The 27,463-nt window shown below is 48.7% G+C and overlaps 1 protein-coding gene and 1 pseudogene across 2 annotated transcripts in view; one reads left to right on the top strand and one right to left on the bottom strand.

Annotated features, from left to right (window-relative positions):
- The window catches only part of SPIDR (scaffold protein involved in DNA repair), a 354,487-nt gene that overhangs the window by 2,469 nt on the left and 324,555 nt on the right, over positions 1 to 27,463 (bottom strand). The window contains exons 12-19 of one of the 2 annotated variants that reach the window (XM_060128290.1): positions 20,362 to 20,446; positions 19,272 to 19,415; positions 19,121 to 19,180; positions 17,561 to 17,765; positions 16,113 to 16,259; positions 3,287 to 3,380; positions 2,479 to 2,593; positions 2,166 to 2,219 (exon numbers count right to left, since the gene is read on the bottom strand). In XM_060128290.1, the coding sequence (XP_059984273.1) occupies positions 2,166 to 2,219; positions 2,479 to 2,593; positions 3,287 to 3,380; positions 16,113 to 16,259; positions 17,561 to 17,765; positions 19,121 to 19,180; positions 19,272 to 19,415; positions 20,362 to 20,446 (904 nt within the window). Of the gene's footprint in view, positions 1 to 2,165; positions 2,220 to 2,478; positions 2,594 to 3,286; positions 3,381 to 16,112; positions 16,260 to 17,101; positions 17,460 to 17,560; positions 17,766 to 19,120; positions 19,181 to 19,271; positions 19,416 to 20,361; positions 20,447 to 27,463 lie in introns of those variants that run through there. The other variant, XM_060128291.1, reaches the window with a different exon arrangement.
- On the top strand, positions 23,542 to 25,057 carry LOC132508382 (mortality factor 4-like protein 1; annotated as a pseudogene).

Genomic DNA, 27,463 nt, shown 5'->3' with positions numbered 1-27,463 from the left:
GGAGAAGTTAAAACAATCACACCAGTAAACTCACATGTGCCGGTCATACGAACGCACGTGTGTAAAATGTGCCTCTATTTTAAAGGCACGTGTGTGTGCCGGCCCGGAAGCAGCACATTTTGTTCCGGGAGTGGAGCCGCGGTTCTCGTGTAAAGTCATCTGATTCTCTGGATTTTGGTGGATGTACCTTCTCATCCTGAAAACCGACAGAGTCCAGATGAGCCTCGTGGCCGATGCCCCCGGGAGGTCTCCTACAGGTAGGAAGGAAGGTGTCCGCTTCCCTCCAGGTCAGCGTAAAGCCTGAGAATCCACCGGGCATAGACCGGGGGGCGGTAGCGGGGGGCTAGGAGCTCGGCGCCCCCCCAGTCCTACCGGCCTCGCCTCTGACAGCAGAGCAGCCACGCAGGGTCACCGAGGCGCTCGCCAACTGGGCCGCACGCCCGCCTCTTGTGTCTCTAGGAGCAGCAGGAGTTTACTGTGGGGGAGGCACAGCCTGCCTCCACCCGAAGCGACACGTGAACGCGGATTCCTGCCAGGTCCCTGGATGGAGCAGGTGGCTGAGGGCCACCCTCCTGGGAGCTGGGGGCCCAGGGGAGGCAGGTGCCTGAGTAACCGCAGGGCCGGCAGGTGCTCTGGGTGCCATCCCCAGGCGTTCAGCCATGCGCTCTGCTGGGTTCGTTTCGCTCTGTTCTTAAGCAGCACTCCCCCAGCATCCTCCAGAGGAACGTGTTCTCCGATGACCCGGATCTGCCGGCTTTAGTGCCCGTTTGCAGCCCCACCTTGGAACCCACTCCATCGGCCTCACCTAAGCACCCGCAGTCCCAGGAACCGCGGCCTCGCCACCCGTGAAACGCAGGACTCCACGAGAGCGCAACACACACAAGGCCCCTGCGGGCCCTACCCGGGCTGGCTACCCTGCAGGTGGTGAGCAGAGCGATGGCCCCGCTCTGCAGTGTCTCTGCGTCCGGCAGGGAGCGTGCCGCAGGCCTACCCCGACGCCTCCCGGGCAGCATGGGCTGCGCCCACGGGGATGCTGGGGAGGAGGTGAGGCAGCACGGGGACAGCGGGCAGCACGGTGCCCCGGCATCACACACGCTTACTGACACGGACTGTCACACAGTCAGGCACATGTGTCTATAAGCCCCCCTACAGCAGGGTTCAAACATCAATCCCCAGCACGCAGCAGCGCCCCGGACAAAGGTTTGCGCTGCGGGTCACCGAGTTGCTCTCAAGAGGTGCGCGAGGCCAGGAAGGAGAGCTGGAACCACAGTCGGACCAGGGATCCTTCACGCTTCTGTGCACAGATCTGTCCACGTTCCAATTTACTCCGAGCTCTGACATCCGGTGCACATGAAAGAGTGTTAAGGGCTGCTTTTCCCCCGACACCCCAAGCCCAGGACGGGCTGGGACAGGACTGGCAAGTGGCCGGGAGAGCAGCCTGGGAGCCTCCAAATTCGGGCTGGCATCAGAGCTGGCATTTCGCTTCGGGAACCCATCACAAAGTTCTGCAAGTGTGAGCCTCCCCTTTCACAGCAGTCTCACGAGCTGGCCCATATCTGCCACCTGGCTGTGGATCCCAGCAGGGCACAGACACAGCACTCTCTCCAGGGCTCAGCGATTCCACAGGCCACTTGCGGGGCTTTCAAATGGCTCTGACAAGGACAGACCTCTCTCGTTTATGTGAGGACCAGAGGTAAGGTATGTGTGCTCAGGCGGTGCTTTCTTTGAGGAGCACACCTCACACCTCTTTACAAAGCTCACCACAGTAACAGGGCAGATGTGAGAAGTGAAAGTCAAGTTTCCAGGCACTCAGACTAGAGACCCAGCAATTTAGAAAAACGTGCATCTCAGGTAATTGTCCTGTTAACGTGAAACCATGGCAGGAGGTTTAACCTGAAACCTCAAGACCGACTTACCATAATCAAAGCTGGGGGACAGATTCGTATGTCTACTGCAAGACCGATCAGAAAATAACCTCGATTCCAAAAGGGAAAGGATCTTGTTAGCAGACTCGGGCGTGAGTCAGAAGAGGGAGCAGAAGGCCTAGCCGAGTCTCGGGAGAGTCCGGACTCTCAGCTCCATGTGGCACATGGAGGGCCCTTGCAGCCAGGGGACACGGGGGAGGAGAGTAAGGACACGCACCTGGGCTGGGCGCCCCAACTTACCCCGTCCTCGCAGGCGGCAAACCTCAGGAGCGAAGAGATACTGTGCTGCAGCAGCTGCAAGAACAGCCACGGGCGGAGTCAGGACCCCCACCCCGCTCACCGGAAGGATCCCCCACCGAGACCTGATGTGTGACTCGAAGCCACCAGCTTCCATCGCAGAGCCTTAAGTCAGACAGGGGAGGGCTGCGGCCCCTCGGGGGAGCCCTGCCCCCTTTCCCAGGAAAAGAGCAGGAGATGCCGCCCCGGCCCGGCCGCGGGTGAAGGGGGCGCGCAGTAGGTGGACGCGGATGCACGAGCTCCCACCTGTTCCTACCTTGACCCTCACTGTGCACTGGGGTCGCAAGGGGCAGTCCAGGAAGACCTGCAGGTGCCTTCTGAGGAGGGGAGAGGTGACCACGCGGGAGCAGTCCCCACAGGAGAAGGCGCCCCTGTTGTTTGGAAACAAGAAGGCACAGAGCGCGGGAGCCTGGTGGCGGGCAGACACACAGACATTCCCTGCACGCGAGCGAGTGTCCGTCTGCCGTGTTAGAGGGGGGCTCAGAAACCCGGCTCCTAGAACAGGCCCCAAGCAGCCTGGGCTCCGCGGTCGCAGCGCCTGGCGTGGGGGCCCCCCCGGCTGAGCCACGCAGCCAACAAGGGGAAGGGCTGGACGGCAAACCTGCTCCCACCACCAGTGTCTCTGCTTCTTCCTGCTTCCAAGGAAGGCCTGTCCAGGCCACCACCTGAGAGGCGTCAAGAAGCAGGAACGTGATGACACGCCCTGTGCACGTGCCTCCGACAGTCACGGGGGGGCCGGAGGACTGGCGCCGAGGACGGGCCCCGGGGTGGGGGGCGGCAAGGCTGGGCAGGGATGTCTGCTTGCAGAGGTCGGCTGTGCCGTCACCAAGTGTGTCTCACGTTCGTGTTAGCCCCAAGTTCTTTTTCTCCCGCCTGATAACAAAGAAGCTGAGGAAACCTGGCTCTTCTCTCTTTTAAGACAGGAAGAGCCTCGGGGAACCGCAGAACCCCAGTCGTGAGGAGAGAAAACACGGCGCCTGGCCTCCTCCGTGTGCCCTGGGCCCGGCCCCTGGCCCGAGGCACAAGGCAGTGGGGTCCCGGGCTGCTGCTGCTGCTGCCCCTACCTGTCTTCCGGCCTCCGTTCCAGTCTCTCACCGCCACACAGGTCACACACAGGCCACGAGCAGGCGGTGCTCTCGTCCACGGCGACCACAGCGCCTAGGCCCAGGGAAGCAGACCCGGGCTCAGAGGTGGCTCTGTCCCCCAACTTCTCTTTGCCCCTCAGGTCACAGACGGTAACATGAGGTGCCCCAGGTTTGCTTCTCATTTGTGAGTTTATATAAATGTTCCTAAGCTTTTTATAATTTCCATTCATGGCACAAAATTACAACAAAGAGCAGGTTTTAAAGCTCAGGCATATTACTAACCAAGTATTTTCGTTTTTGCCTTTTTCCAACGTGCATGTTCTGAGGCCGTGACGAGCACCCCATCCCTGCTCCGTCTCGTCCTGCCCTTAGGCTGCTGCATGGCTGTCCCCTTAGGTCCCGGGTTCTCTCGGCCACTCTCCTGACTGGACACCAGGTCTCCAAACTGCCCTAGCCCGAGGCGGTGGGCATTTGTCTACCTGGCTCCTTCTGTGCTGGACCCTTCTCTTAGGATGCGCTCATGGAGTGGGGTTACTGCGTCCAAGCGTGTGAGCACAGAGATGGCGGAACCCCTTTCAGAGGCGCTTCCCACAGAACCTCCGACCCCTGCCGCCCACTCCCGCCCACTGCACTGACGCTCACAGGCAGCACTGCCTGCTGGACGGTAAGGCTGGAACTCCACAGCTTAGGCTCCACTTCTTCGACATGGAAAGAGAAATATGCTTATTGGTTTGTCAGTATCTCTTCTTATGTGATTTCTCTGGTTCCCTCATTTCCTTTTTACTCCAACGTTTGTGATTTATTTATTCAACAAACAAATACATATACAATGCTCTTTAGTGTGGGATATACACATAGCACTTTGAACATAGGGTAGATGCCACAATCTACACTTTCATGGATGCCACAGTCAGGCTGGAAAAGCAGATAAATAACAAGTAAAAAGATCATGAAATATGGGAGAAAATATCTGCAGAAGACACTCTGATCAAGGACTGCCATCCAAAGTATATTAGAACTTTTAAAACTCAACAGTAAAGGGACTTCCCTGGTGGTCCAGTGGTTAAGAATCCTCTTTCCAATACAGGGAGCACGGGTTCGAGCCCTGGTTGGGAAACTAAGATCCCATATGCCGCGCAGCACAGCCCCCCCCCCCAAAAACAACAACAACAAAAAAAAAAACCTCAACAATAAGAATCAGAATAACCTGAGTAAAAATTGGGCCAAAGACTTGAACAGACACCTCACCAGAGAGGATACAGAGACAGGAGAAAAGCATGTGAAAAGATGTTCAGCATCACGTCTTGAGGGAAATGCAAATGAACACAGCAATGAGACACCGCGACACACCTATGAGAACGGCCAAAGCCCACACACTGACAGCACCGAATGCTGGTGAGGATGTGGAGCAACAGGAACTCTCATCACTGCTGGCGGGGAGGCAAATGGTGCAGCCACTTTGGAAGACAGTTTGGCAACTTCTTACAAAATTAAACACAGTCTTACCATACAATCAAACAATCTCGCTCCTTGGTATTTACACAAAGGAGCTGAAAATGTGTGTCCACATCAATACCGGCACGTGATGTTTACAGCAGCTTTATTCAGGATTACCAAACATGGAAGCAACCAAGATGTCCTTCAGTAGCTGGATGGATACATAAGCTCTGGTTTATCTAGAAAGTGGAATGTTATTCAATGATTTTTAAAAAATGAGTTCTTGAGCCATGAAAAGACATGAAGGGACCTTAAATGCGTATTACTAAGTGAAAAAAGCCAAGCTCAAAAGGCTACACACTGTATGATTCCAACTACAGGACATACTGGAAAAAGCAAAGCTATACAGATGGTGAAAAGATCAGTGGTTTCCGGGTATTAAGCGGGAGAGAGGGCTGAGGAGGTGGAGCGCAGAGGGTTTTAGGCCAGGGAAACTGTTCTGTATGACGCTGTAATGATGGCTACATGTCCGAAGTGTGTCTAAATCCATAAAATGACAACACCAAGAGTGAACCCTGCTGTAAACTATGGACTCTGGATGATGATGGCGTGTCGATCACGGTCATCAACGATCCAGGGGGGATGCTGACAGCGGGCGAGGCTGTGTGTGTATGGGGGTGGGGGAACGCGGAAAAGCGCTGTACCTTCTGCTCGGTTTTGCTGTGAACCCAAAACTGCTCTAAAAAAAATCAGTTTATTAAAGAAAACCATGAAATACATGCTAAATTGAGAAATGGAAAAGACCCCTCAGAGGTGCAAAAGAGAGGCCTCTAGGCTGGCCTAAGTGTCAGGGGAGACTTCCCGAAAGAATGGACCCGAGGAGGGGCTGCAGGTAGGGAGAGGCACAGGCCCACTCTTCACCCTGAGGTGGGGCTGGAGGCCAAACAGGCAGAAAAAAGAGGCAGGTGAGACCGCTGTGAAGTCCGCAGGCTGGCAGGCCAGGACCATAGAGGGTCTCGCTGGGGATTCCAGACTTGGTCTTGGAAGGGATGAGGAGACAGAAAGGAATTTTAAACAGGGGACTGAGTTGGTCTGATTTTCTTGGAATGTGAAGCATTGTACATACCATCAAGATTCACTGCAAATCACAGACCATCCTTGTTGAAAAGTGGTGAAATTAGACATTTTAAAAAAAGTAAGATGTGACCTAAGTTTCCAGAAAGATAGAAGAGTCATCCTTCACACTCTTGGAGCAAAGAATTTCATTCTCCACGAGAACAAACATTAGGAGAAAATTTATTTGTAGAGGATAAAACAGAATGATGAGAACTAAGTAGGCTCAGTTTATCAAAATGCATTCATGCAGTGCATCCTTGAATGGCTTTTGCAAAATGAGAATAATACAGCTTGGTTTTAAAAAGGCTGCCCAGCTAATTTCATTGTTCTTGCAAATCTAATCAAGATTGAGTCAAAGCAATGAAAAGTTAAGCCAATAAGAGCTTATAATACAGCCGAAGGTGTGTCTTCATGAATGTCAAGAGTCCGGGTTGCGGGGAGGGCTCCCACTCCAGGGGGTGTCAGCACAGAGGCTCACACAGTCCTTGGCAGGTCTGCTAAATGAATTAAGAAAAAGAAGACTGCTACAAACCACAGTTCCCTTTACCCTAGAATATCTTTGGGTGTTAACAGCATTTACACTTACATGGGATTAAGCAATTTCCTTCCAATTAGGGAACGAGGCACGGGCTGAGGAAATACATTTCATCTGGGGTCTCCACACCACTGGCAATCCCTTCTGGCAACCCAGGGGACAGCTGGGAATTGTACTATTAACCTTTAGTATCTAGGACATTCACTTAAAGAAGCATCAGAAGGAAAACAACAACTGTTGTTAGGGTTTGAGAATTCTGGCAAATTGCTGCAGTTTGCTGTTAAAAGCCTTTACATTCTTTGTCTCATTTACAGAAACCTCTTGTAATTAGGCTTGGGAAGGTGTATCCCATGTTTATGAAAACGACTTTGTGAAAGGTCCTTCCTGAGGGTCCTATGGGAAGCACTCCGGCCCATCCTTCGTGGGCGGCCAGCTCTCTGCCACACTGTCCCCACCCTTCTTTCTGGCTGAAAGAAGTTGGGGCTCAGGACCTTCTACTAGGTCAAGGTCGACACCCGGTTTGAGGACAGGACTCTGCCCCCTGCGTGACCGCACCCCCTGCACAGTGCAGGGAAGATCACCGCCCACCAGCAAGCGGCAGATACTGGTGTCAAGTGGGGCAAGGAAGATAAAACCAACTGCAAAGCTGTCCCCAAAAAGAGACTGGAAGGAAGTCCCCGCGGCTCTGGAGCCGCCTGTCGGGCAGGGAGGCCGTGGGCGCCGTCACCTCCTGGAGACGTCTTCCTGGCAGGTGTTGCGGGTTCTCAGCGAGTGACTGACGCACAGGCCACTCCCTGCGTCCATCCCAGCTCTGCTCAGGGAACACGCCTGCTGTCCTGCCAGGTCCAGGCGGCCGAGGGAGACCCTGAGGCCAGCTGAGAGCCCCTCCTGGGGCAGGCTGAGCAGGGCAGAGCACAGCACGGCTGAGGGGCTATCCTGGATTTGATGGAATCCAGTCTGGGCCAGCCCACGGCTGGCTGGAGGGCAGGGGGTCCCGTCCCTGTGTCCATCTGGGAGCTGGTTCCTGCATGGCCTCTGCCTTGGCTGGGGGCCCCTTTGTGGGAGGCTGGGTCAATCCCTGTTTTTTGCAGCTGGGCTTCGTCTTCTCTTAATCCCTAGTTAGCTGGGCCTTCTCGGAGGACCTGGCTGCACTGTGATAACAGTCTGTACACATCCATCTGACCCACCTGCACGCCTGCAGGACAGCTTCAGAGAGACCCCCAGACTGCTCAACGTTAAAATGGTAATGAAGGTAATGAAATGATACAGGTCAGAAATTGGACCTACATAAAGGAAAAGAAGGGCACTGGAAAAGGAATAAATGGGGGTAAAGTAAAATCTTTAACCTTTGTGGTTCTAAACTGATCTATAACAAGGATGGGTTCAGTGTTATGCCTTGTAAGTGAAGTGAATGACAGCTGTTATAAGGGACTGAGGGAGAGACTGATACTGTGGCTACACCCTGAAGCAGGCAGTGTTATCTGAAAGTGGATTTGACTGATTCTAAGTGTACATTGCAAACTCTAGGGCAACTACTAAAAATTTTTTCTAGAAGTATAACTGACATACTGAGAGGAGAAAATGGAATCACACAGAATGCTCAATCAAGATGAGAAATGGCAGGGACTTCCCTGGCATCCAGTGGTTAGGACCTGGCACTTCCACTGCCGAGGGCCTGGGTTTGATCCCTGGTCGGGGAACTAAGATCCCGCCTGGTGCAGCCAAGCGGGAAAAAAGAATGAGAAAAGGCAGGAAGAGAATGGAAAACAAAAACAGAAACAAGAGCCAGGAACAGAAAACAATATACGTGTGACAGATCTTAACCCCATGATATAAATATTCACTTTAAATGTGAATGGTCTAAATATAAGAAATAGCCTCTTAAGAGCGGACAAAAAATGTGAGCCATCTCTACGGTGTCTACAAGAAATCTGCTTCAAACACAAAGACACACAAAGATGAAAAGCAAAGGGACAGAAAAAGGTATATTATGCTCATGCTAATAAGAGAAAACTGGAGCTACATTAATTTCAGACACAGCCGACTTCGGAGCAAGGAAAGGCATCAGGGATCGAGAGGGGCGTTACCTCATGGGAAAGGGGTCTGTTCTCCCAGGAGACGTATCTGTCCTTAATGTGTGTCTGCCTGACAACAGGCTGCTAAAACCACGTGAAGCCAACTGACAGAACTGCGAGGAGAGAAAGAGACCCATGGCTGTATTTTATTGGTTTTTTTTTTTTTTTTTTTTTAATTGCGGTACACGGGCCTCTCACCATTGTGTCCTCTCCCATTGCGGAGCACAGGCTCAGCAGAGCACAGGCCCGACACGCAGGCTCAGCGGCCATGGCTCACAGGCCCAGCCACTCCGCGGCACGTGGGATCTTCCCGGACCGGGGCACAAACCTGTGTCCCCCGCATCGGCAGGCGGACTCTCAACCACTGTGCCACCAGGGAAGCCCACGGCTGTATTGTATATATTGTATTTGGAGACTTCAAGTCCCCTTACCAGTGACCGACAGATCCACAGGCAGAAAATCATAAAGACATAGTTGAACTGAGTAGCACCTTCCCCGGTTCTGACTGATGTTTACAGACACCTCCATCCGACAAGAGAAGGACACACCTTCCTCTCAAGCTCTCATGGGACATTCATCCAGACAGACCACATTCTGGGCCACAAAACACACCTTAACACATTTAAAGGTATAAAAATCATACTAAATATGCTCCTAAACCACGATGGAATTAAACAGAAATCAATAACAGAAAGACAACTGGAAACCCCCCAAATATTTGGAGATTAAACAATGCACTTCTAAATAACACGTGGGTCAAAGAAAAAATCTCAAGAGAAATTTAAAAATACCTTGAACTAAATGAAAACAAAAACACATCAAAACTTGTGGGATGCAGCAAAAGCAGTGCTTAGAGAAGTTTACAGCACTAAATGTAAATATTTGAAAACATCTAAAATAGATAGTCTAAGCTTTCATCTTAAGAAACAAGAAAAAGATAAGCAAACTAAAACACAAAGTAGGGAGAACATAAGCAATAACAAAAATTAGAGCAGAAATCAATGACATTGAAAACAGGAAATCAGTAGGAAAAAATCAAGAAACCCAAAAGTTGGTTCTTTGAAAAGGTCAATAAAAATTAATAAACTTCTAGCTAGGATAACCAAGGATAAAAGAGAGAAGAAACAAATTATTTATATCAGAAATGAAAGAGGGGCCATCATTACTGATCCCGTGGATCAGTAATAAAAGGACAATAAAGGAATAATTAAAAGGATAATAAAGGAATGTCAGAAATAACTCTATGCACCCAAATTCAATAACTTAAGTGAAATGGACCAAGTCCCTGAAAGACACAATCTGCAAAAACTCCCACAAGATGAAACTAGTGATCTGAATAGGCCGAGACCTACGGGCACACCTCAGAGATACTGTGGGCTCGGATCCAGACCACTCACCACAATAAAGCGAATACTGCCATAAAGCGAGTCACATGGATCTGGGAGGTTCCCAGTGCATATAAAAGTTATGTCTACACTATACTGTAGTCTATTAAGTGTGCAATAAATACATTATGTCTAAAAAACCCCACTTAATTAAAGAATACTTAATTGCTAAACTATGCGAACCATCATCTGAGCCTTCAGCAAGTCATGATGTTTTTGTAACAGTAGCATCAAACATCACTGACCACAGATCGCCACAGCAAACGTAGTCATAATGAAAAAATCTGAAATATTGCACAAATTACCAAAACGTGACACCAAGACACAAAGTGAGCAAAATGCCGTTGAAAAATAGCACTGAAAGACTTGCTTGACACAGGGATGCCACAGAACTTCAATTTGTGAAAAATGCAGGATCTACCAAGCTCAATAAAACAAGGTAGGCCTATATTAAAGCAATTGAATCAATAATGCATAACCTTCCAAAACAGAAAGCACCAGGCCCAGATGGGTTCACTGATAAATTCCATCAAACGTTTAAGAAAGGAACTATACCAATACTCTATAATTTCTTCCATGAAGATAGTAGCAGAAGGAACACTTCCTAACTCAACCTCTGAGGACAGCATTCACCTAGTATCAAATCTAGATAAAGACATTACATGAAAGGAAAACTACAGACCAATATCTCTCATGAACATAGTTACAAAAGCCCTTAACAAGATATCAGCAATCTAATCCAACTATATAAAAAAAGGATTATACCATGACCAAATGGGATTTATTACAGGTTTATAAGGCTGGTTCAGTATTTAAAAAATCAATTACTGTAATTTATCATATCAACAGACTAAAGAAAAATCGTATGATCATATCAATAGATGCAGAAAAAGTGCTGGACAAAATCCAACACCCATTCATGATAAAAACTCTCAGTAGCCTAGAGGGGGTTTCCACAACTTGGTAAAGAAATTTACAAAAAACCTACAGACAGAATAAACCAATAAAGAAGTTATGTGATTTAGGAAAGAATGAATCGAACCTAAATGATAAATAGAAGGGAGGCCCAGGACAATAGCTGACAACAGAGCAACTAGTCAAGATTGGTTCAGAGGGACAGAAGGCTCCAGGAGGGAGATTGCAAAGGAAAAGGATGACTCCAAAGATTTGTCACCGTTTTTTGAGAATTTGGGAGAAAATTAGGGTGTAGGGCAGGCAGTGCTAGGAAAATAAAAGTCAACATAAAACTCCATGAAAAAAACCATAGAAGAAAGGAACTAGAGTGTGTAGACTAGTTTCCCATTCAGCTAAAAGTATTTATATAATCATAATAATCAAAATACCATTTTTAAAGATTTTTTTCATGTGGACCATTTTTAAAGTCATTATTTAATTTGTTACAATATTGCTTCTGAGTTACGTTTTGTTTTTTTGGCAGTGAGGCATGTGGGATCTTAGCTCCCCAACCAGGGATTGAATCCACACCCCTTGCACTGGAAGGCGAAGTCTTAACCACCAGACCACCAAGGGAAGTCCCAAAATACCATTTATTGATTTTCATCTTTGAGGATCAACCTGTAGACAAAGTGCAAGGCTTTATAGCTACAGGACAGTATTGACCTTAGCAACACACAGAACCAACTGCAGGGGAAGGAAGAGAGCAGTAGGAGAAGAGCAGGGTTCTTTTCCTTCAATGTGTGGAATAAAGAGATTATCTTTAGCAGAAAAGACAACAAACAAACAAACCCCCTACAGCTAACATCATTACCTAATGGTGAGAAAGAAAGTTGATGCTTTCTCCTTAAGATGAGCAACAGGGCAAGGAAGTCCCCTCTCACTGCTTCTATGCAACCTGGTGCTGGGAGTCCCAGTTTATGCCAGAGGCCAGAAAAGGAAATAAAATGTATACAGGTCGGGAATGAAGAAAAACACTCTCCTGTCCACAGATGACAGTTTTCTCTGTAGAATATCCCAAAGAATCAACAACAAAAAAATCTAGAACTACAAACACGTTTGTAGCTAGGTTGTAGGATACAAGGTTAAAATACAAAAGTCAATTGCTTTTCTATATACTAACAATAAACGAGGGAATTTGAAATTAACAACACACAACACCATTTACATTAGCTAAAATAAATGAAATACTTAGGTTTAAGTGTAGCAAAATATGTACAAGATCTATATGAGGAAAAGTACAAAACTCTGCTGAAAGAAACCAACGGTGAGATATTCCATGTTTACGTACAGGAAGACTCAACAGTGTTAAGATGTACATCTTTTCTAAGTTGCTCTACAGATTCGATACAATCCCAATCAAAATCCCAGCAAGTTATTCTGTGGATACCAACAAACCGTTTTTTTTTTGCGGTACGCGGGCCTCTCACTGTTGTGGCCTCTCCCGTTGCTGAGCACAGGCTCCGGACACGCAGGCTCAGTGGCCATGGCTCACGGGCCCAGCCGCTCCGCGGCATGCGGGATCCTCCTGGACTGGGGCACGAACCCGTGTCCCCTGCATCGGCAGGCAGACTCTCAACCACTGCGCCACCAGGGAAGCCCCCAACAAACCGATTTTAAAGTTTATGTGGAAGAGACAAAGACCTAGAATAGCCAAGACAATAATGAAGAACACGCTGGAGGACTACACACACCAGCGCTGCCGTAATCAGGACAGTGTTGTAGCAGTGAGAGAACAAATAAGTCAGTGCAACAGAATAGAGAGCCTAGAAATAGACCCACATAAATATAGTCGACTGATCTTTGACATTTCAATAGAGAAAGGACAGCCTTTTCAACAGTGACAGAACAACTGACAAAACACATGGGAAAAAAATGAATCCAGAAAGACCTTACACCTTTCACAAAATTCAACTGAAAATGGATCATAGACTTAAGTGTAAAATGCAAAACTGTACAACTCCTAGAAGAAAACAGGAGAAAATCTGGGTGACCTTGGATCAGACAACAAGTGTTTAGATTCACCAAAAGCACAATTCATGAAAAAAACAAGTTGATGTTGGACTTCATTAAAATTAAAACTGGTCTGCAGACACTGTTAAGAAAATGAAGAGACAAGCCAAGGACAGGAAAAAATATTTGCAAAAGACCTATCTGACAGAGGGGCTGTTATCCAAAATATACGAAAAAACTCTTAAAACTCAACAATAAGAAAATGAACAACCTGAATAAAAAATGGACCAAAGTGCTTCACAGACACCTCACCACAGAAGATATACGCATGGCAAATGAGCACGTGAAAGTCGCTCCACGTCACGTGTGGTCAGGGAAACGCAAACTAAAATAGCAATGAGGCACCATCACACACCTGTCAGAATGGCTGACAATCTAAAGCCCTGCGAACACCAAATGCTGGTGAGGACGTGAAGCACAGGGGATGCGACCTGTCGCAGAGCTCTGCTCTGGGGGCACGAGGAGGACTTTGCTGGCCCAGCTCTCCCTCCACTGCCCAGGTGTCGCTCCACGGGTGCTGCTGGCCAGAGACCCTCCATCAACACTGCCCTTCTCCAGAGAGGCCACAGTGGACACTGGATCTCTCACCGTGGGCCACGCTTCCCGACACTGCCCTGTGGTCATGCTGTCTGCGCCGGGAGGGCCCAATCTCAGCCTCAGTTCTGTCCCTCGGAAGGGTTACCTTCTCTGGAGGGAGCACAGCTTCTTCCTGGTTCTGCCGCTGTTCTCTACTTATGATCATGGCCCACATGAACACCATCTGAAACAACAGGAATACACCCAAAGAGCGGAAAATACACGTCCACCCAAAGGCCTTACATGAATATTCACAGCAGCATGAATCACAGTATCAAAAAAAATGTGCATCAACTGATGAATGTTTAAACAAAACAGGGTCTACCCATACAATGGAATATTCAGCCACAGAAAGGAATGCAGCCTGAGAAATGCCTCGAAAATGTTCTGCTGAGTGAAAGCAGCCAGAAACCAAGGCGCACACAGTGCAGGATTCATGTGCGTGTCCATGAGACTGAAGGTAGAGAAGCAGAAGCCAGGGGCTGGGCGGGGACAGGGCATGACTGCGGACAGACACGGGTTCCTCTCTGGGGCTAGTCAGTGGGCGTGCTTGCACAACTGTGTGAGCACACTAGAAACAGCGAGCTGTACACTTTAAAAGGGTGAGTTTCATCTCAATGACACTGTGATTGAAAACCAGACTGCCACTTTGTTTTCAAAGCCACTCAGATGACAAAAGCCAAAATGTAAAATAGGAGGTGGTTGCACAACCCTGTAAATGGACTGCCACTGAGCTTCTCACTTTAAAATGGTTAAGTCTGTGTTCTGTAAATCTCACTATAAATTATTATTTTTTAAAAATATTAGGGGCTTCCCTGGTGGCGCAGTGGTTGGGAGTCTGCCTGCCGATGCAGGGGACACGGGTTCGTGCCCTGGTCCGGGAAGATCCCACATGCCGCGGGGCGGCTGGGCCTGTGAGCCATGGCCGCTGAGCCTGCGCGTCCGGAGCCTGTGCTCTGCAACGGGAGAGGCCACAACAGTGAGAGGCCCGCGTACCGCAAAAAAAAACCCCAAAACACAAAAACAAAAAATATTAGGGTCTTCAGAAAACTCGGGTCTTCTCTCTGTCCCTACAAGTGTCTACACATTCTCCTCTGCTTGCACCTCTGTGCTTCTTACTCCCTGGCTGCAGGTAAGAGTGGGTCAGGTTCCAAACCCTCCTCAGGAAGCCAGCTCTTCAGGTGCACTTTCTCATAAAATGGTGCTTCGGGTGGTGGCGATGCCTGTGGTCTCCTAAAGCCAAAGTGGGAGGGGTGGGGACTGTCACTTGGGGGCTGCTTCCTCATCCTTCCCTGCTCTGCGCCGGGGAAAGACCCCGCTCTGAGAGAGGTGAGGGGATGGGAGGCTCTCGGCGGGCGGCTGGAAACCACAGGCCGTGGACAGGCTGCCTGAGACTGCTCGAGTTTGGCCCTCTCGGCCTCCAGCCTCGCGGCCACCCTCCCCCGTGCTCCTCCAAACAGCAGCGCAATCATCTTCCTGCCAACAGCCAGCCCCCGCTTTGCACCACAGTCGATCCATCCGTGGTGCTGAAAGAATCGCTTCATTTAAGACAAAAATCTGACCATCCCACCTCGTTAACACGGCCGGGGACGGCAGAACAGCACAGGGCCAGCCTGCCCACGACAGCCCCGCTCCGCCAGCACACGAAGCTCTCACGGCTGCCCGGCGTTCTCCACGTGCCCTCACCTGTCTGGAAGGCCTTGACCAACTCTGCCAGAGCAATCCTGAGGGCCCTGGCGCCCCACCCCTGCCATCACTGCCTCCAGCCCCCAGCCAGCGCCTGCCGCCCGGAGCACAGAGCACTGAATGTCCGCCTTCGCCACCAGCTCATTTACTCCTCAGCAAGGCTTTGGGGTCAGTCCTGTTATCCCTGTTGCAGAGATGAGAAAGTGGGGACCCGGACGCAGGTGACAGAGCCTGCCTTCTTCAGGACCACCAGGCTGTAGCAGTTATGTTTCGGTACTAACGGTAAAAGGAAACGCAAAGAAGGGAAAATCCAAACAGCCTCAACACAAAGAACACGTGCTCAATCTCACAAGCACACAGGGACCGTGGATTCAAGCATCAGTGGCATCACAGCTTTTGCTGTTCATAAAAACCACAGTGGGGTTCAGGAATCTAGTGGTCCAAGGGTGGAAGAGACAGGCCCTCAATGTTACTTTTGGAATTTCTGTACTTTTTGGAAATTAATTCAGCAAATTGCTTTCACAGACATTCCTGCCGTCCGTCCACGTCTCGCTCCCCTGTACTGAATTTGTTACCCTACCTGTCAGTTTCCCTCCTGACTAATCCACCTGCAGATCTACTTCCTTGCCCTGTTTCGCCCCCCACCCTGCGTGCTACCTGAGGCCGCAGCCCCTCCGGCCCCTCCAGATGCCCCTGCAGCCTCTTCCCAGACTCTGGCGCTTATCCACCTGCCCTGTCAGCAGCCTTTGTAAGCCCTGCTCTCCTCCTGCCCCCACCCTGCACCTGACCAGCCCCCCTCCCCTGCCATCTTGGCTCAGGGCTCCTGTCCGTGCCTCCTACAGGTGAGGTCCTGGCGACAGGCACTCAGAGCACGGCAGGCTGCCGTCCTGTCTCTGGTCGCGTCTTTGTCACGCATCCAATGTCAGGCACGCAACAAATACTCGATGAACAAATGAGCAAATGAATATAAGGTAAGTGTGATACTTAAGGAAATACAAATACCTCTTCCATCAAAATCGACTACCCACCTTGGACGCTGCAAATGGAGTTGACCCGAGTGACAGAATCCAGCTCATCGAGGCTCACAGGGCTCGTCAGCTCCCAGGCACCAGAGGCCACACCCAGCTGGGGCTTTGGAAGCAGGAGGACAGTTCGTGCAACACAAACAAGCTGACCTGCCAACAGAGACACTTCAGATTATTGCAGCTCTGAGGTTTGAAACAAGCGAGTTCTCCTGCCAGTAGAGATGTGTCCTCTGCCAGCCACCTGGGAGCTGGGGGGACTGGGGGAGCCAAGGGCACCACTGTGCGGCCCCCGTGTGTCCAGAGACACGGCACCGTGCAGAAAGGAAGTCCAAAGCCTTGCGCACTAAGCTGTAAGAGCACACAAACACTGCGTTCAAACTCCATTCCTAAAGGCAAATCCTGTCATGCAAGTTATATACACTGAAAAATATACAGTCTAAGCAGGACCCTACTTTGATTCTTGGAAAAAAGTACTGACTAATCTAAGCATACAGTTAGGTCTCTGTATCTGCAGGTTCTGCATCTGCAGATTCAAACTAGCACAGATTCAAACAACGGTGGATGGAAAATATTTGGAAAAAAAGTTCCAGAAAGCAAAATCTGAATTTGCTGCACACCAGCAAGTATTTACACAGCACTGACATCGTATTAGGTATCATAAGTGATCTGGAGAAGATTTAAAGTGTGGGAGGAGGGCTTCCCTGGTGGCGCAGTGGTTAAGAATCTGCCTGCCAATGCAGGGGACACGGGTTCGAGCCCTGGGCCGGGAAGATCCCACAAGCCGCAGAGCAACTAAGCCCATGGGTCACAACTACTGAGCCTGCACTCTAGAGCCCGTGTGCAGCAACTACTGAGCCCATGTGCCACAACTACTAAAGCCCGTGCTCCACAACAAGAGAAGCCCACGCACGGCAACAAAGGGTAGCCCCCGCTCGCCGCAACTAGAGAAAGCCCGTGCACAGCAACGAAGACCCAACACAGCCAAAAATAAATAAATAAATAAATAAATATTTTTTAAAAAATGGGAGGATGTGTGCAGCTCATATGCAGATACCACCATTTTACAGAAGGGACCTGAGCACCTGCAGGTCTTGGTGTCCGCAGAGGAGTGGATACTGAGGGACGAAAGCACGTGTTTAAATGTTCTAGCTTTTCATTTGTTTTAAAAAGTGATGCGCCAGGCAGTGGCTTCAGGTGGCTTCTGCACCTGTAAAGTGTGACCCCAACAGACCACCCCTGAGTGACCACTGGCATCTCCTGCTGCTGTGCCGGCACTGCATGCAGGGGGTTCTGGTTCTGTCCATGTGGCCATCACAGGGGTCTTGTCCGCAGTGGACTTCGGGATGGGGCCTGCATTTCCAGAGCAAGACAGAGGCATCAAGAATCCACAAAGCCATTTTCTGGCATCTCTCAGTCACCACATCAGAGCCGTCAGTAAGAGGAAAGCATACCCTGGTCTCGGAGAGCATCCCTGAAGAAGAAGTTCTTGGAGGTGGCCTCAGAGAGCGCGTCCCGGACTTCCTGGCCCAGCACGCATGAGGGGGCCACGCGCACAGGCATGGTTTTGGGGAGACCCGAGCCCTCGTCCTGTGTTTGCAGAGTAACGTCGGTCACCACCAGCCACAGCTCCCTTGGCTCCAGAAGCGAACTGTTTACCTATAATTCAAAGACACAGTCAGGCTGTTAACTTAGAAGCTTTTCTTAGAGCCAAAATTATTTTTTAAAAGCAATAATCTTAGATGATTATTACTAACACTAACAATTTCTGATATCATTTCAATAAGTATTTCAAAACATGCAATAGCCTTTGTGCGTCTTGGTCAGCAGCCCCCAGGACACGGCTGAGCCCCGTGAGCTCCCACCTTGCAGCTGGTTTAAGGGCTCCTTTGCGGGGGGAGACCTGCCCATCCCTGGCTCCACTCTGCTTGCCCTCTGACCCACCAGGAAGAAGCCATGCCCTTCCTCCCAATGCCACGTGTTCACATATCATCACATTGCCTTACCGTCAGCACACACACTCTTCTCTCCTGCTAGATACAAGCTTCCCAAGGGGTAGGAATAGTTACGAACTGAATGTTTATGTCCCCCTCCTCTGCCTCTCCCCGCCCCACCAGTTCATATGTTGGAGTCCTACACTCCAATGTGATGTGATGGTAATGGGAGATGGGGCCTTCGGGAGGTGATTAGGACATAATGCCACTCTGCCATTAGGATCCAGTAGATGCAAATGGGGACAAGGGTTTGGCTGGGAAGGCCCCTGTAGGAAGGCTGCGGATTCCACATGGCATGGCGGCTGACACGACCGGGCGGAGGAGGTGGCGGCACGGTCAGGAGCTGTGACTTGGGTGGGGGAGAGTGCTCACGTGGTTGAGAGGGTGATTACACACAGGAAGTTAGAGAAAGTTACAGGGAGGAAGATGAGAGCCCTCGAGTTCCGGGACAGGTGCTGATTCTCTCTCGAGTGCCTACAAGCGAACAGGGAGTGGCTGTGGCACGCCGCTGTCCAGCTCTGAGCTAAGGTCCAGTGGAGGCTCCTGCAGGACTGAGGGCATGCACTCGTGGGCCGAGAGCACCCCTCCCCTGGCCTCGGCCCTCTGACTTGGGTGCTGCCCCAGAGAGCTGCCTAAGGCCCCCCAGCGACCACAGGCTCCTCTCGACTGCGGAAGAAAGAGACCTTAGAAATGGCTGAGCTCCATCCTGAGACTCCTACTTTCACCCCGGAAAGGAGGCTTCAGCTGCTCCTTCCTTTCTACAGCCTGCCTGTGTCAGAAAGGGGCCGACATGCCCGGGCTGAGAGCCGGGCGGGTTCCCCCTGGCGGCTGCACACCCAGCGCTTCACCAGGGGCTGCAGCCCCACCTGCACAAGGAATGGACTGACCACCGTGTCAGCACAGAGTGCACCCAGCTCAAGTTCAACAGTGTTTTTCTCTTTTGGTACTGCAGCAGTTTCTGAGAGAGATTATCCTTTAATAAGCTATGCAACACGATTTGAGAAAAGAGAGATGGATTACCTGTGGTCTTTGGTAAATCACTCTGGCATAGAAACTGCAACGGGTACAGGGGCCATCAGTCTGGAAAGGTATTGAAAACAGAGAGGAATGTCTCCCCAAGCTCACGGACACAGCAAAGTAACTGAGACCAGGGTACAAACAAAGACGCCACCTGGAGAATTTCTCTTAAGCAGCGGGGAATTGGAGGCTGGTAAAGCTTCGAAATAGAGCCTTCTTCAATTGCATCAATTTGTCCCAGGTTTGGATGAGCAGTGAGGACGTAACAGAAGCTAGGAGGAGGCAGATGAGTTTTTTCCTGTTTAAAATGAAGGCGAATGTGTTGTTAAAAGACTCAAATACACTATTAATATAAATCCACTCTTTAATAAAGACCTCTTTATTCACAGATGCAGGCTGTTTCTCTGGAAGGCTCTATAAGAGACGGGTTATGTTGTTTCTCTCTGGAAACAAGCATAAGAACGTCTGTGCTTTTGAGTTTATTACCAATTCAAGATTTCATTTTAGAAGTGTATTCTTCAGAGTACACTGAAGACACCATTTAGAAACTTCTTCCCTGGAAGTAATCTAGCAGTGGCATTCCTGACCACCAGGCTGCTGGCCTAGCACAGGACACAGCCACTGTCTCGGCCTGTGCTAGGAAGTCAGCTACCACACAAGCACGGCAGCCCCCGTTCTCAGCTTGGGGACTAAAGCCCAAAGCAGCCGCTGCCCGCCTGCTGGACAGGGCTCAGGGCGGGGAGTAGGGGCACATTTTCATCGCTCGATTTTGCTACCTGTGAGCAACTGGCTGCCATAAGCAATGTGATGAGGAAGGAAAGGGAAACCCCTGGCTGAGCTGGCGGCTGAACCGATACCCATGGGTTTTGTTGACTGAGTTTTTGCTCTAATTGGTGACTAAGTGTTGGTTCTACTACTGACAGGAAGGTGGCGGGGAAGCCACCTGCTTCTTATTCGGTGCGAGGCTGAGACCCTCAGTGCACAGTGGCCCTCGACGACGGGGGTCGAGAGGCGTCACGTAAAGTAACCTCAGGAGGCATGCGCGCGGCACCGTGTGGAAGGCAGCCAGGCCGCAGCCTGTGAGCGAGGCGAGTGGGTCTGGGTCTCTGTACCGGCTCGTACCCTCTGGACCTGGGCTTCTTGGGGATGTGCACTGTGGGCTGGCACTGGCTCAGCGCCTGGTGGCCACAGAGCAGGTGCGATGGGGGGTGTGGGGTTGGGGGACGCTGCAATGCTGGGCTTACCTCGAAGGCTGGCCCGTGGCCTGGTGCTTTCAGAGGCGCCACTGGAGGCCACATGGTGTCAATCAAACTGAAAAGCTCTGTCATCCTGGAAAAAGAAGAGATGCCTGGTCAGTGAGCTGCTCACAGGCAGACCTGCTCCACAGACACCAGGCCAAACGTCAAGGAGCCACCATTCAGGATGGTGAAGTCGGGCACACAGACAGACAGACCTTGGAACCTGACTGCACGAGAACAGGAAGGAGACTGTTCATTAAATTATGATGCCTCTGATATACCTGGAGAAAACTCTAATTCGAAAAGACACATGCATCCCAATGTTCACCGCAGCACAATTTACAATAGCCAAGACATGGAAGCAACTTAAATGTCCATCGATGGAGGAGTGGATAAAGAAGCTGTGGTGCTCATATACAATGGAATACTACTCAGCCATAAAAAAAGAATGAAATAATGCCATTTGCAGCAACGTGGATGGACCTAGAAATCAACATACTAAGTGAAGTAAGTCACAAACAGAAGGACAAATATCATATGATATCACTTATATGTGGAATGTAAAAAAATGATACAAATGAACTTATTTACAAAACAGAAATAGACTCACAGACATAGACAACAAGCTTACGGTTACCAGAAAGGAAAGGGAGAGGTATAAATTAGGAGTTTGGGACTGACAGACACACACTACTATATATAAAATAAACAACAAGGACCTATGGTATAGCACAGGAAACTACACTCAGTATATTGTAGTAACTATAATGGAAAAAAATCTGAAAAAGAATATATACATATCTGTACATGTATAACTGAACCATTTTGCTGTACACCTGAAACCCTGTAAATCAACTATACTTCAACTAAAAAAACTATAAAAAATTATGAGGCGATACCTGGAAGAGAGGCGGAAGAGAAATGGTTACACAGAAAATATTTAAGGACACGGAAACATATTCATGATACCCTGCTAAGTGAAAAGCAGACAACAAATTATAATGTCTCTCTCTCTCTAAAAGATAAAAAAATGTTGTTAGTGGTTATCTGAGTAGAACTTAAAGGTGACGTTTATTTTCTTCCTTTGGTTTATGTATTTCCTATATTTTGCAAAACAGGTATGTGTCACTCATAGAATAAAAAAGTTATCGATAAGTTATCTAAAATAAAGAATATAGCCAGACACAAAAAGACAAATAGTGTATGAGTCCACTTATACGAGGTCCCTACACCAAACAAATTCACAGAGACAGACAGTGGTTAACGGGCTGGGGAGCTAGTGTTTCCTGGGGACACAGCTTCACTTTGGGAAGATGAGAAAGTTCTGGAGGTGGATGGTAGTGACGGTCGCACAACAATGTGAAGGTACTTAGTGCCACTTAAAAATAGCTAAGGTGGAAAATTTTATGTAATGTACATTTTACCACAATTTTAAAAATCCTGTTTTAGTTGCAAAAAAAAAAAAGAATATACATCATAAAGACTTCTTAGACTTTGCCTTAAGTTTCAGCAATGTTTAATCAATTTATTTATTTATTTATTTTTATTTTTGGCTGCACTGGGTCTTCATCGTTGGGTCTTTGTTGCTGCACGTGGCTTTCTCTAGTTGCAGCGAGCGGGGGCTACTCTTCGTTGTGCGCGGGCTTCTCATTGCAGTGGCTTCTCTTGTTGCGGAGCACGGGCTCTAGGCACGTGGGCTCAGTAGTTGTGGCTCGCGGGCTCTAGAGTGCAGGCTCAGTAGTTGTGGCACACAGGCTTAGTTGCTCCGCGGCATGTGGGATCTTCCTGGACCTGGGCTCGAACGCGTGTCCCCTGCATTGGCAGGCAGATTCTTAACCACTGCACTACCAGGGAAGTCCCTTAACAATGTTTATATATAATAATGTTGTTTACTTTTTAAAAAGCTTGTGGCCTTAATAATTAATGTTACATATTCTTATTTCTCTCAACATTTAAGAGCAAGTACTATTTTTTTTTTTTTGTGGTACACGGGCCTCTCACTGCTGTGGCCTCTCCCGTTGTGGAGCACAGGCTCCAGACGCGCAGGCTCAGCGGCCATGGCTCACGGGCCCAGCCGCTCCGCGGTATGCGGGATCCTCCCGGACCGGGGCACAAACCTGTGTCCCCTGCATCGGCAGGCGGGCTCTCAACCACTGCGCCACCAGGGAAGCCCTAAGAGCAAGTACTATTTTAAGTGCTTAGGATCCAGCGGTTAACAAAGTCGAAACACTCAGAACTGAGAATGAGGGTCTCAGCATCACGGAGAACAAGACTCAAAGCTTTCCACGGTCTTTCAGCCCCTCACACCAAACACAACAGAATTGTGGCCCGCAGGGCGTGGCCTACAGCCAACACCAAGATTCTGGGTCCAAATCAAGCACAAAAGCGGTAAGCGAAGGGGGACACACGAGGGAAATTCACTCTCTCCCTCTCCTGACAGCAGCTGTTTGTGTGGGTGACTGGACAGGGCTGGGCGACCAGGGCCAGTTGAGGTTCAGAGGCAGCTGACTGGACACTGGGTGGACGCTGGGGGCCCGCTGCGCCTCTCTTCCGGGGATCATCCACCCGCTCCTGCCCTGAACATCCTGCTTCTTTCCACACAGCTCGCTGAAGGATAGGCACCGAAGCGCCAGCCCACATGAGGGGTTGGAGACTCGGTGAACGAATAACCAGCACTCACACAAGTCTCATACACACCCACACAACTTCTGAGAACCTTGCATAAACAGAGTCGTGTGGTGCATGGCATGCTGAGTTGGCTTTTGTCATTCAGCACAATGTATCTGAGATCCATCCAGCTGCTGTGGCATCAGCAGCTTGTCCCTTTTTACTGCTGAGCGCTATCCATGGTGTGGACGTGACACAGCTCGTTTACCATTCACCTTTGAGGAACATCTGGGTTGTTTCCAGTTTGTGGCTATTACAAACACTTGGGTACAGATTTTTGTGTGAATGCAGATATTTGTTTCTCTGGATAAATGCCCAGGAGTGCAGCTGCTCTGATAAGTATGTTCAGTTTTTAAAGGAACTGCCAACTCTGCTCCTGGGGGGCCACACCACCTTACACGCCCACCTGCAACATGTGAGAGATGGTTTCTTCACATCCTCACTGGCACCCGGTGCTCTCACTGTTGTTCACTTTAGTTTTTCACGTTTAGTTATTTAGGAGCATGGTAACATCTCACCATGGTCTTGACGTGCTTTTTCTTAAGAACAGTGACGTTGAACACCTTTCCATGTGTTTATCTGCCATGTGATGTCCTCTTTGGAAATGTCTCTTCATGTCCTTTGCCCATTTTCTAACTGGACTGCTTGTGTGTGTGTGTGTGTGTGTGTTTACTGTTGAGTTTTGAGACTTCATTATACAGTCTACGATACAAGGTTTGCAAATATTTTCTCACGGTCTGTAGCTTGTCTTGCTTTTGTTGTCACATCTCAGAACTCTTTACTCGATAAGTCCCAAAGGTTTTCTTTATAGTTCTATGTTTTATATTTAAACCTAAGATCTATTGTGAGGTATGAGATTTAGGCTGAGATTAATTTTTTGCCCATATATGTCCAGTTAGTTGAAGACTATCCTTCCTCCACCAAATTGCTTTGTTTGCACCTTGGTCAGGAATCATTTGGCCATAATCCCACAGGCCGCTTCCCAAGTTCTCTCCACTGATCAGAGAGTCATCCCTCCACCAATGCCGCAGTTTCTTGTAGCCATATCATAAGTTTTGAAATTGGGTGTGATTCCTCCCACTTTATCCTGTTTTCAAAGCTGTTTTATCTACTCTAGTTCCTTTGCATTTCCAAGCAAAGCCAATCAGAAGCAGTACGCAGAGGGCAAGATGAGAGGGGCTGCCCCGGAAGGAAGACTTCTGGTTTGCAACAGAAAAATGTTGGCGTGAAAACAAAAAAGAACAAACAGAAAACACCTGGAAATGGAGACAGTGGTAGTACGAGTGAGACACCTCAGTCTCCTCGCGAGGAAAGGGCCCGAGTAGCTTCTACTGTTGAAAATGAGGAAACATTCATGAACAGAGTTGAAATTAAAGTAAAGATTCCTGAAGAACTAAAACCATGGCTTGTTGAAGACCGGGACTTAATTACCTGGCAAAAAGAGCTCTTTTATCTTCCTGACAAGAAGAATGTGGATTCCATTCTAGAGGATTCTGCAAACTACAAGACATCTTGAAGAAACACAGAAAATAAGGAGTATGCTGTTAATGAAGTTGTGGCAGGGATCAAGGAATACTTCAGTGTAATGCTGGGCACTCAGCTGCTCTGCAAACATGAGAGACCGCGGTATGCTGACATCCTTGCAGATCACCCTGATGCGCCATGTCCAAGGTGCATGCAGCGCCACATCTACTGAGATTATTTGTACGTGTTGGAGCAATGCTGGCCTACACACCTCTGGATGAGAAGAGCCTTGCTTTATTACTGAATTATCTTCATGATTTCCTAGAACACCTGGCAAAGAACTCTGTTTAGTGCCAGTGATTATGAAGTGGCTCCTCCTGAGTACGAGTGGAAACCTGTGTGAGGTGCTTGTACGCCCTCATGTTTGGATCTCTGTAAGCACATTTTTGTCAGTCCTTCTCTTGTACAAATGACGTACTTTGGAAACGTTAGTGTATAACAGAAATGATGTTTGTTTTCTGTTTGATTTTAAACAGAAAATAAAAGGGGTTACAGCTCCTTTTTTTCTTTTCTTTTTCTTTTTTTATTTCAAAGTTGCTACCAGTGTTTTCAATGACGGACAACAGAGAGACGTACTGTAGAGTGTTTCACTGCTTAGCTGCCAAAGCTGCGTTTGAATGCTGGTGGTTCTATTCCTTTGACACTACGCACTTTTACAATATGTGTTAATGCTATATGACAAAATGCTCTGATTCCTAGTGCCAAAAGTTCAATTCAGTGTGTATAACTGAAAACACTCATCCATTTGTGCTCCCCGCTTTTTCATGGTGCTTACAGTGAAGAGCCCATCCTTTGCAAGTCATTCATGTTGTTCCTTAGGCATTTTATCTTTGCTCAGATTGTCAAAGAATGGTGGCTTGTTTCATGGTTTTTATATTTGTGTCTAATCACGTTTTAACATGATAGACACAATGCATTGTGTAGCTAGTTTTCTGGAAAAGTCAATATTTTAGAAATTGTTTTTCAGATCTTCAATAAATTTTTTCCTTAAATTTCAAAATGAAAAATAAAGTTTAGAATAGGCCTGGATATATCTACGAAAATTTTTGCTGAGACTTTAGTGGGTTTTGCGTCAAGCCTATACCATCTTTTGGGGAGAACTATAGCATCTTTACAATGTTGAGTCTTCCACTCCATGCACATTGACACCTTTCCATTTATTTAGATCTTCTCTGATTTCTTTAATCAGTGTTTTGTAGTTTGCAGCATACAAGTCCTGACATGTTTTGTTAGATTTATACCTAAATACTCCTTTTTGGGCAACTGTAAATGCTGTATTTTTAATTTTGGTTTTCAAGGGTTCATTGCCAGTATACAGAAATGTGACTGACTTGTGAATGTTAATCTTGTATGCTGCTACTTTGCTGAACTGATTTACTAGTTTTAGGAATTTTTTTTTCTTTTGTAGCTTCCTTGGGATTTTCGACATAGACCATCATGTCATCCAAAGTAGAGACAGTTTTATTTCTTCCTTTCTGTCTTTTTCCTTTTCCTTGCCTTTTGTGATGGTTAGTCTATTTAGTACTTTTAGAGTACCCTACCAGAATTTAACATTTAACTTCAAACACACTGATATAGAAAAAAAACTCTGAGAGGACATCCAGGACAGCAAATACGATAAACAGCATGTGAAGAGTGTCAGGGTGTGATGCTGGCGACAGAACGCTGGCAAAGCTGGATGAAGAGAAAAAGGCTGACACTTAAAGGTCACGTGCAGACCAATTTCTCTCATTTCTTCTGTCTTTCTCCCCACCCCCCAGCCCGATGATGAAACTACTCAAAGAAAAGCTGGGCCAGGACAACAAAAACTACTAATCCAGGTGGACTTGCAGAGAAAAAACAAACACACTCCCTTGTCATTCTCTGCACATATGCTTGAAGCTAAACGCCTGCTTTTACCAACTGGACTGGCCGTCTTGGTGACTTCAGAAAGTGGTAGAATACTACTGAGAGAGAGTCAGACTTTTATTATCTATTTGCTAAGTCTGGGAAAGTCTAAATTTCAAATATTCTTTGTCTTCCATATAACCTTGTGAGCAAATAATGGAGAAAGGATACCTTAATTTCCTCAAGAAACAGGTCATAATCTATCTGCCAACAGGCGTTTACTGCAGCTGCCTTCACTAAATCTTAGACTTTTAGAAAAATTACCTAAAGATGAACTTTCCTAGTGGGAAAGGTGGGTAAACTTGAAAAGTGACCTTTGCGAAGGCAAACGCGGCTGGTGACTGGAGTGCCCTGGAGGGAGCCGAGCACACTCCCCCAGACAGTCCCTGTGGCCCAGGACTCAGGGCCTCCTCTAGGGCGGGCTCAGCTCTTCCACTCTCTCCAAGGCAAAGGCCGCCTCTGAGTGTGACCAGCTGCTGCAAGTGTTAAGAGGTGCCTTCTCGCACATCTTCACTTGGGGAGACCCCCCAGGAGAGCCGGAGGAGGCTGGCCGCACCACACTCTTTGAATCTAACCGGACTGCTTGAGACTTGGGACCGCAGCAGAGGTGGCAGGTCAGCGGGAATACTGCTCCTCAGGGCCAGGCCTCGGGGCTCCCACTCCCCGTGCTTCTGGAGCTGGGTGTTCGCTCTGGGGGGCCTGGAGCCTGATGGGGCGCAGAGCGGACGCCTTCATCTGCACTGCAGCTGAGTCCTGAAACCTCCTGGCCCCGCTGTGCTCCCTGCAGGACTCTGATGCTCCCACTTCTAAGCCTGCAGCGGCTGAGGCGGGTGGGAGCAGTGCAGGCCTTCTGGGAGGGTGCAGCAGCACGAGGTAGCTAGAAACAGCCAGCCGTCTGGGACACATGCCTTCTACAGGCTGGGACACAAGCCTGGCTGGCTGAATACCTTGTTCATGCGCAAAGGCCTTGGGGTATTGATTAAAACAAAACAAGACAACATTTTCCAACTCATTTGCAAGTAAAAAAATT

The sequence above is a fragment of the Lagenorhynchus albirostris genome, chromosome 17, assembly GCF_949774975.1.
Source record: "Lagenorhynchus albirostris chromosome 17, mLagAlb1.1, whole genome shotgun sequence".
Lineage (NCBI taxonomy): Eukaryota > Metazoa > Chordata > Mammalia > Artiodactyla > Delphinidae > Lagenorhynchus > Lagenorhynchus albirostris.
This window is presented reverse-complemented; position numbering and strand designations above follow the sequence as displayed.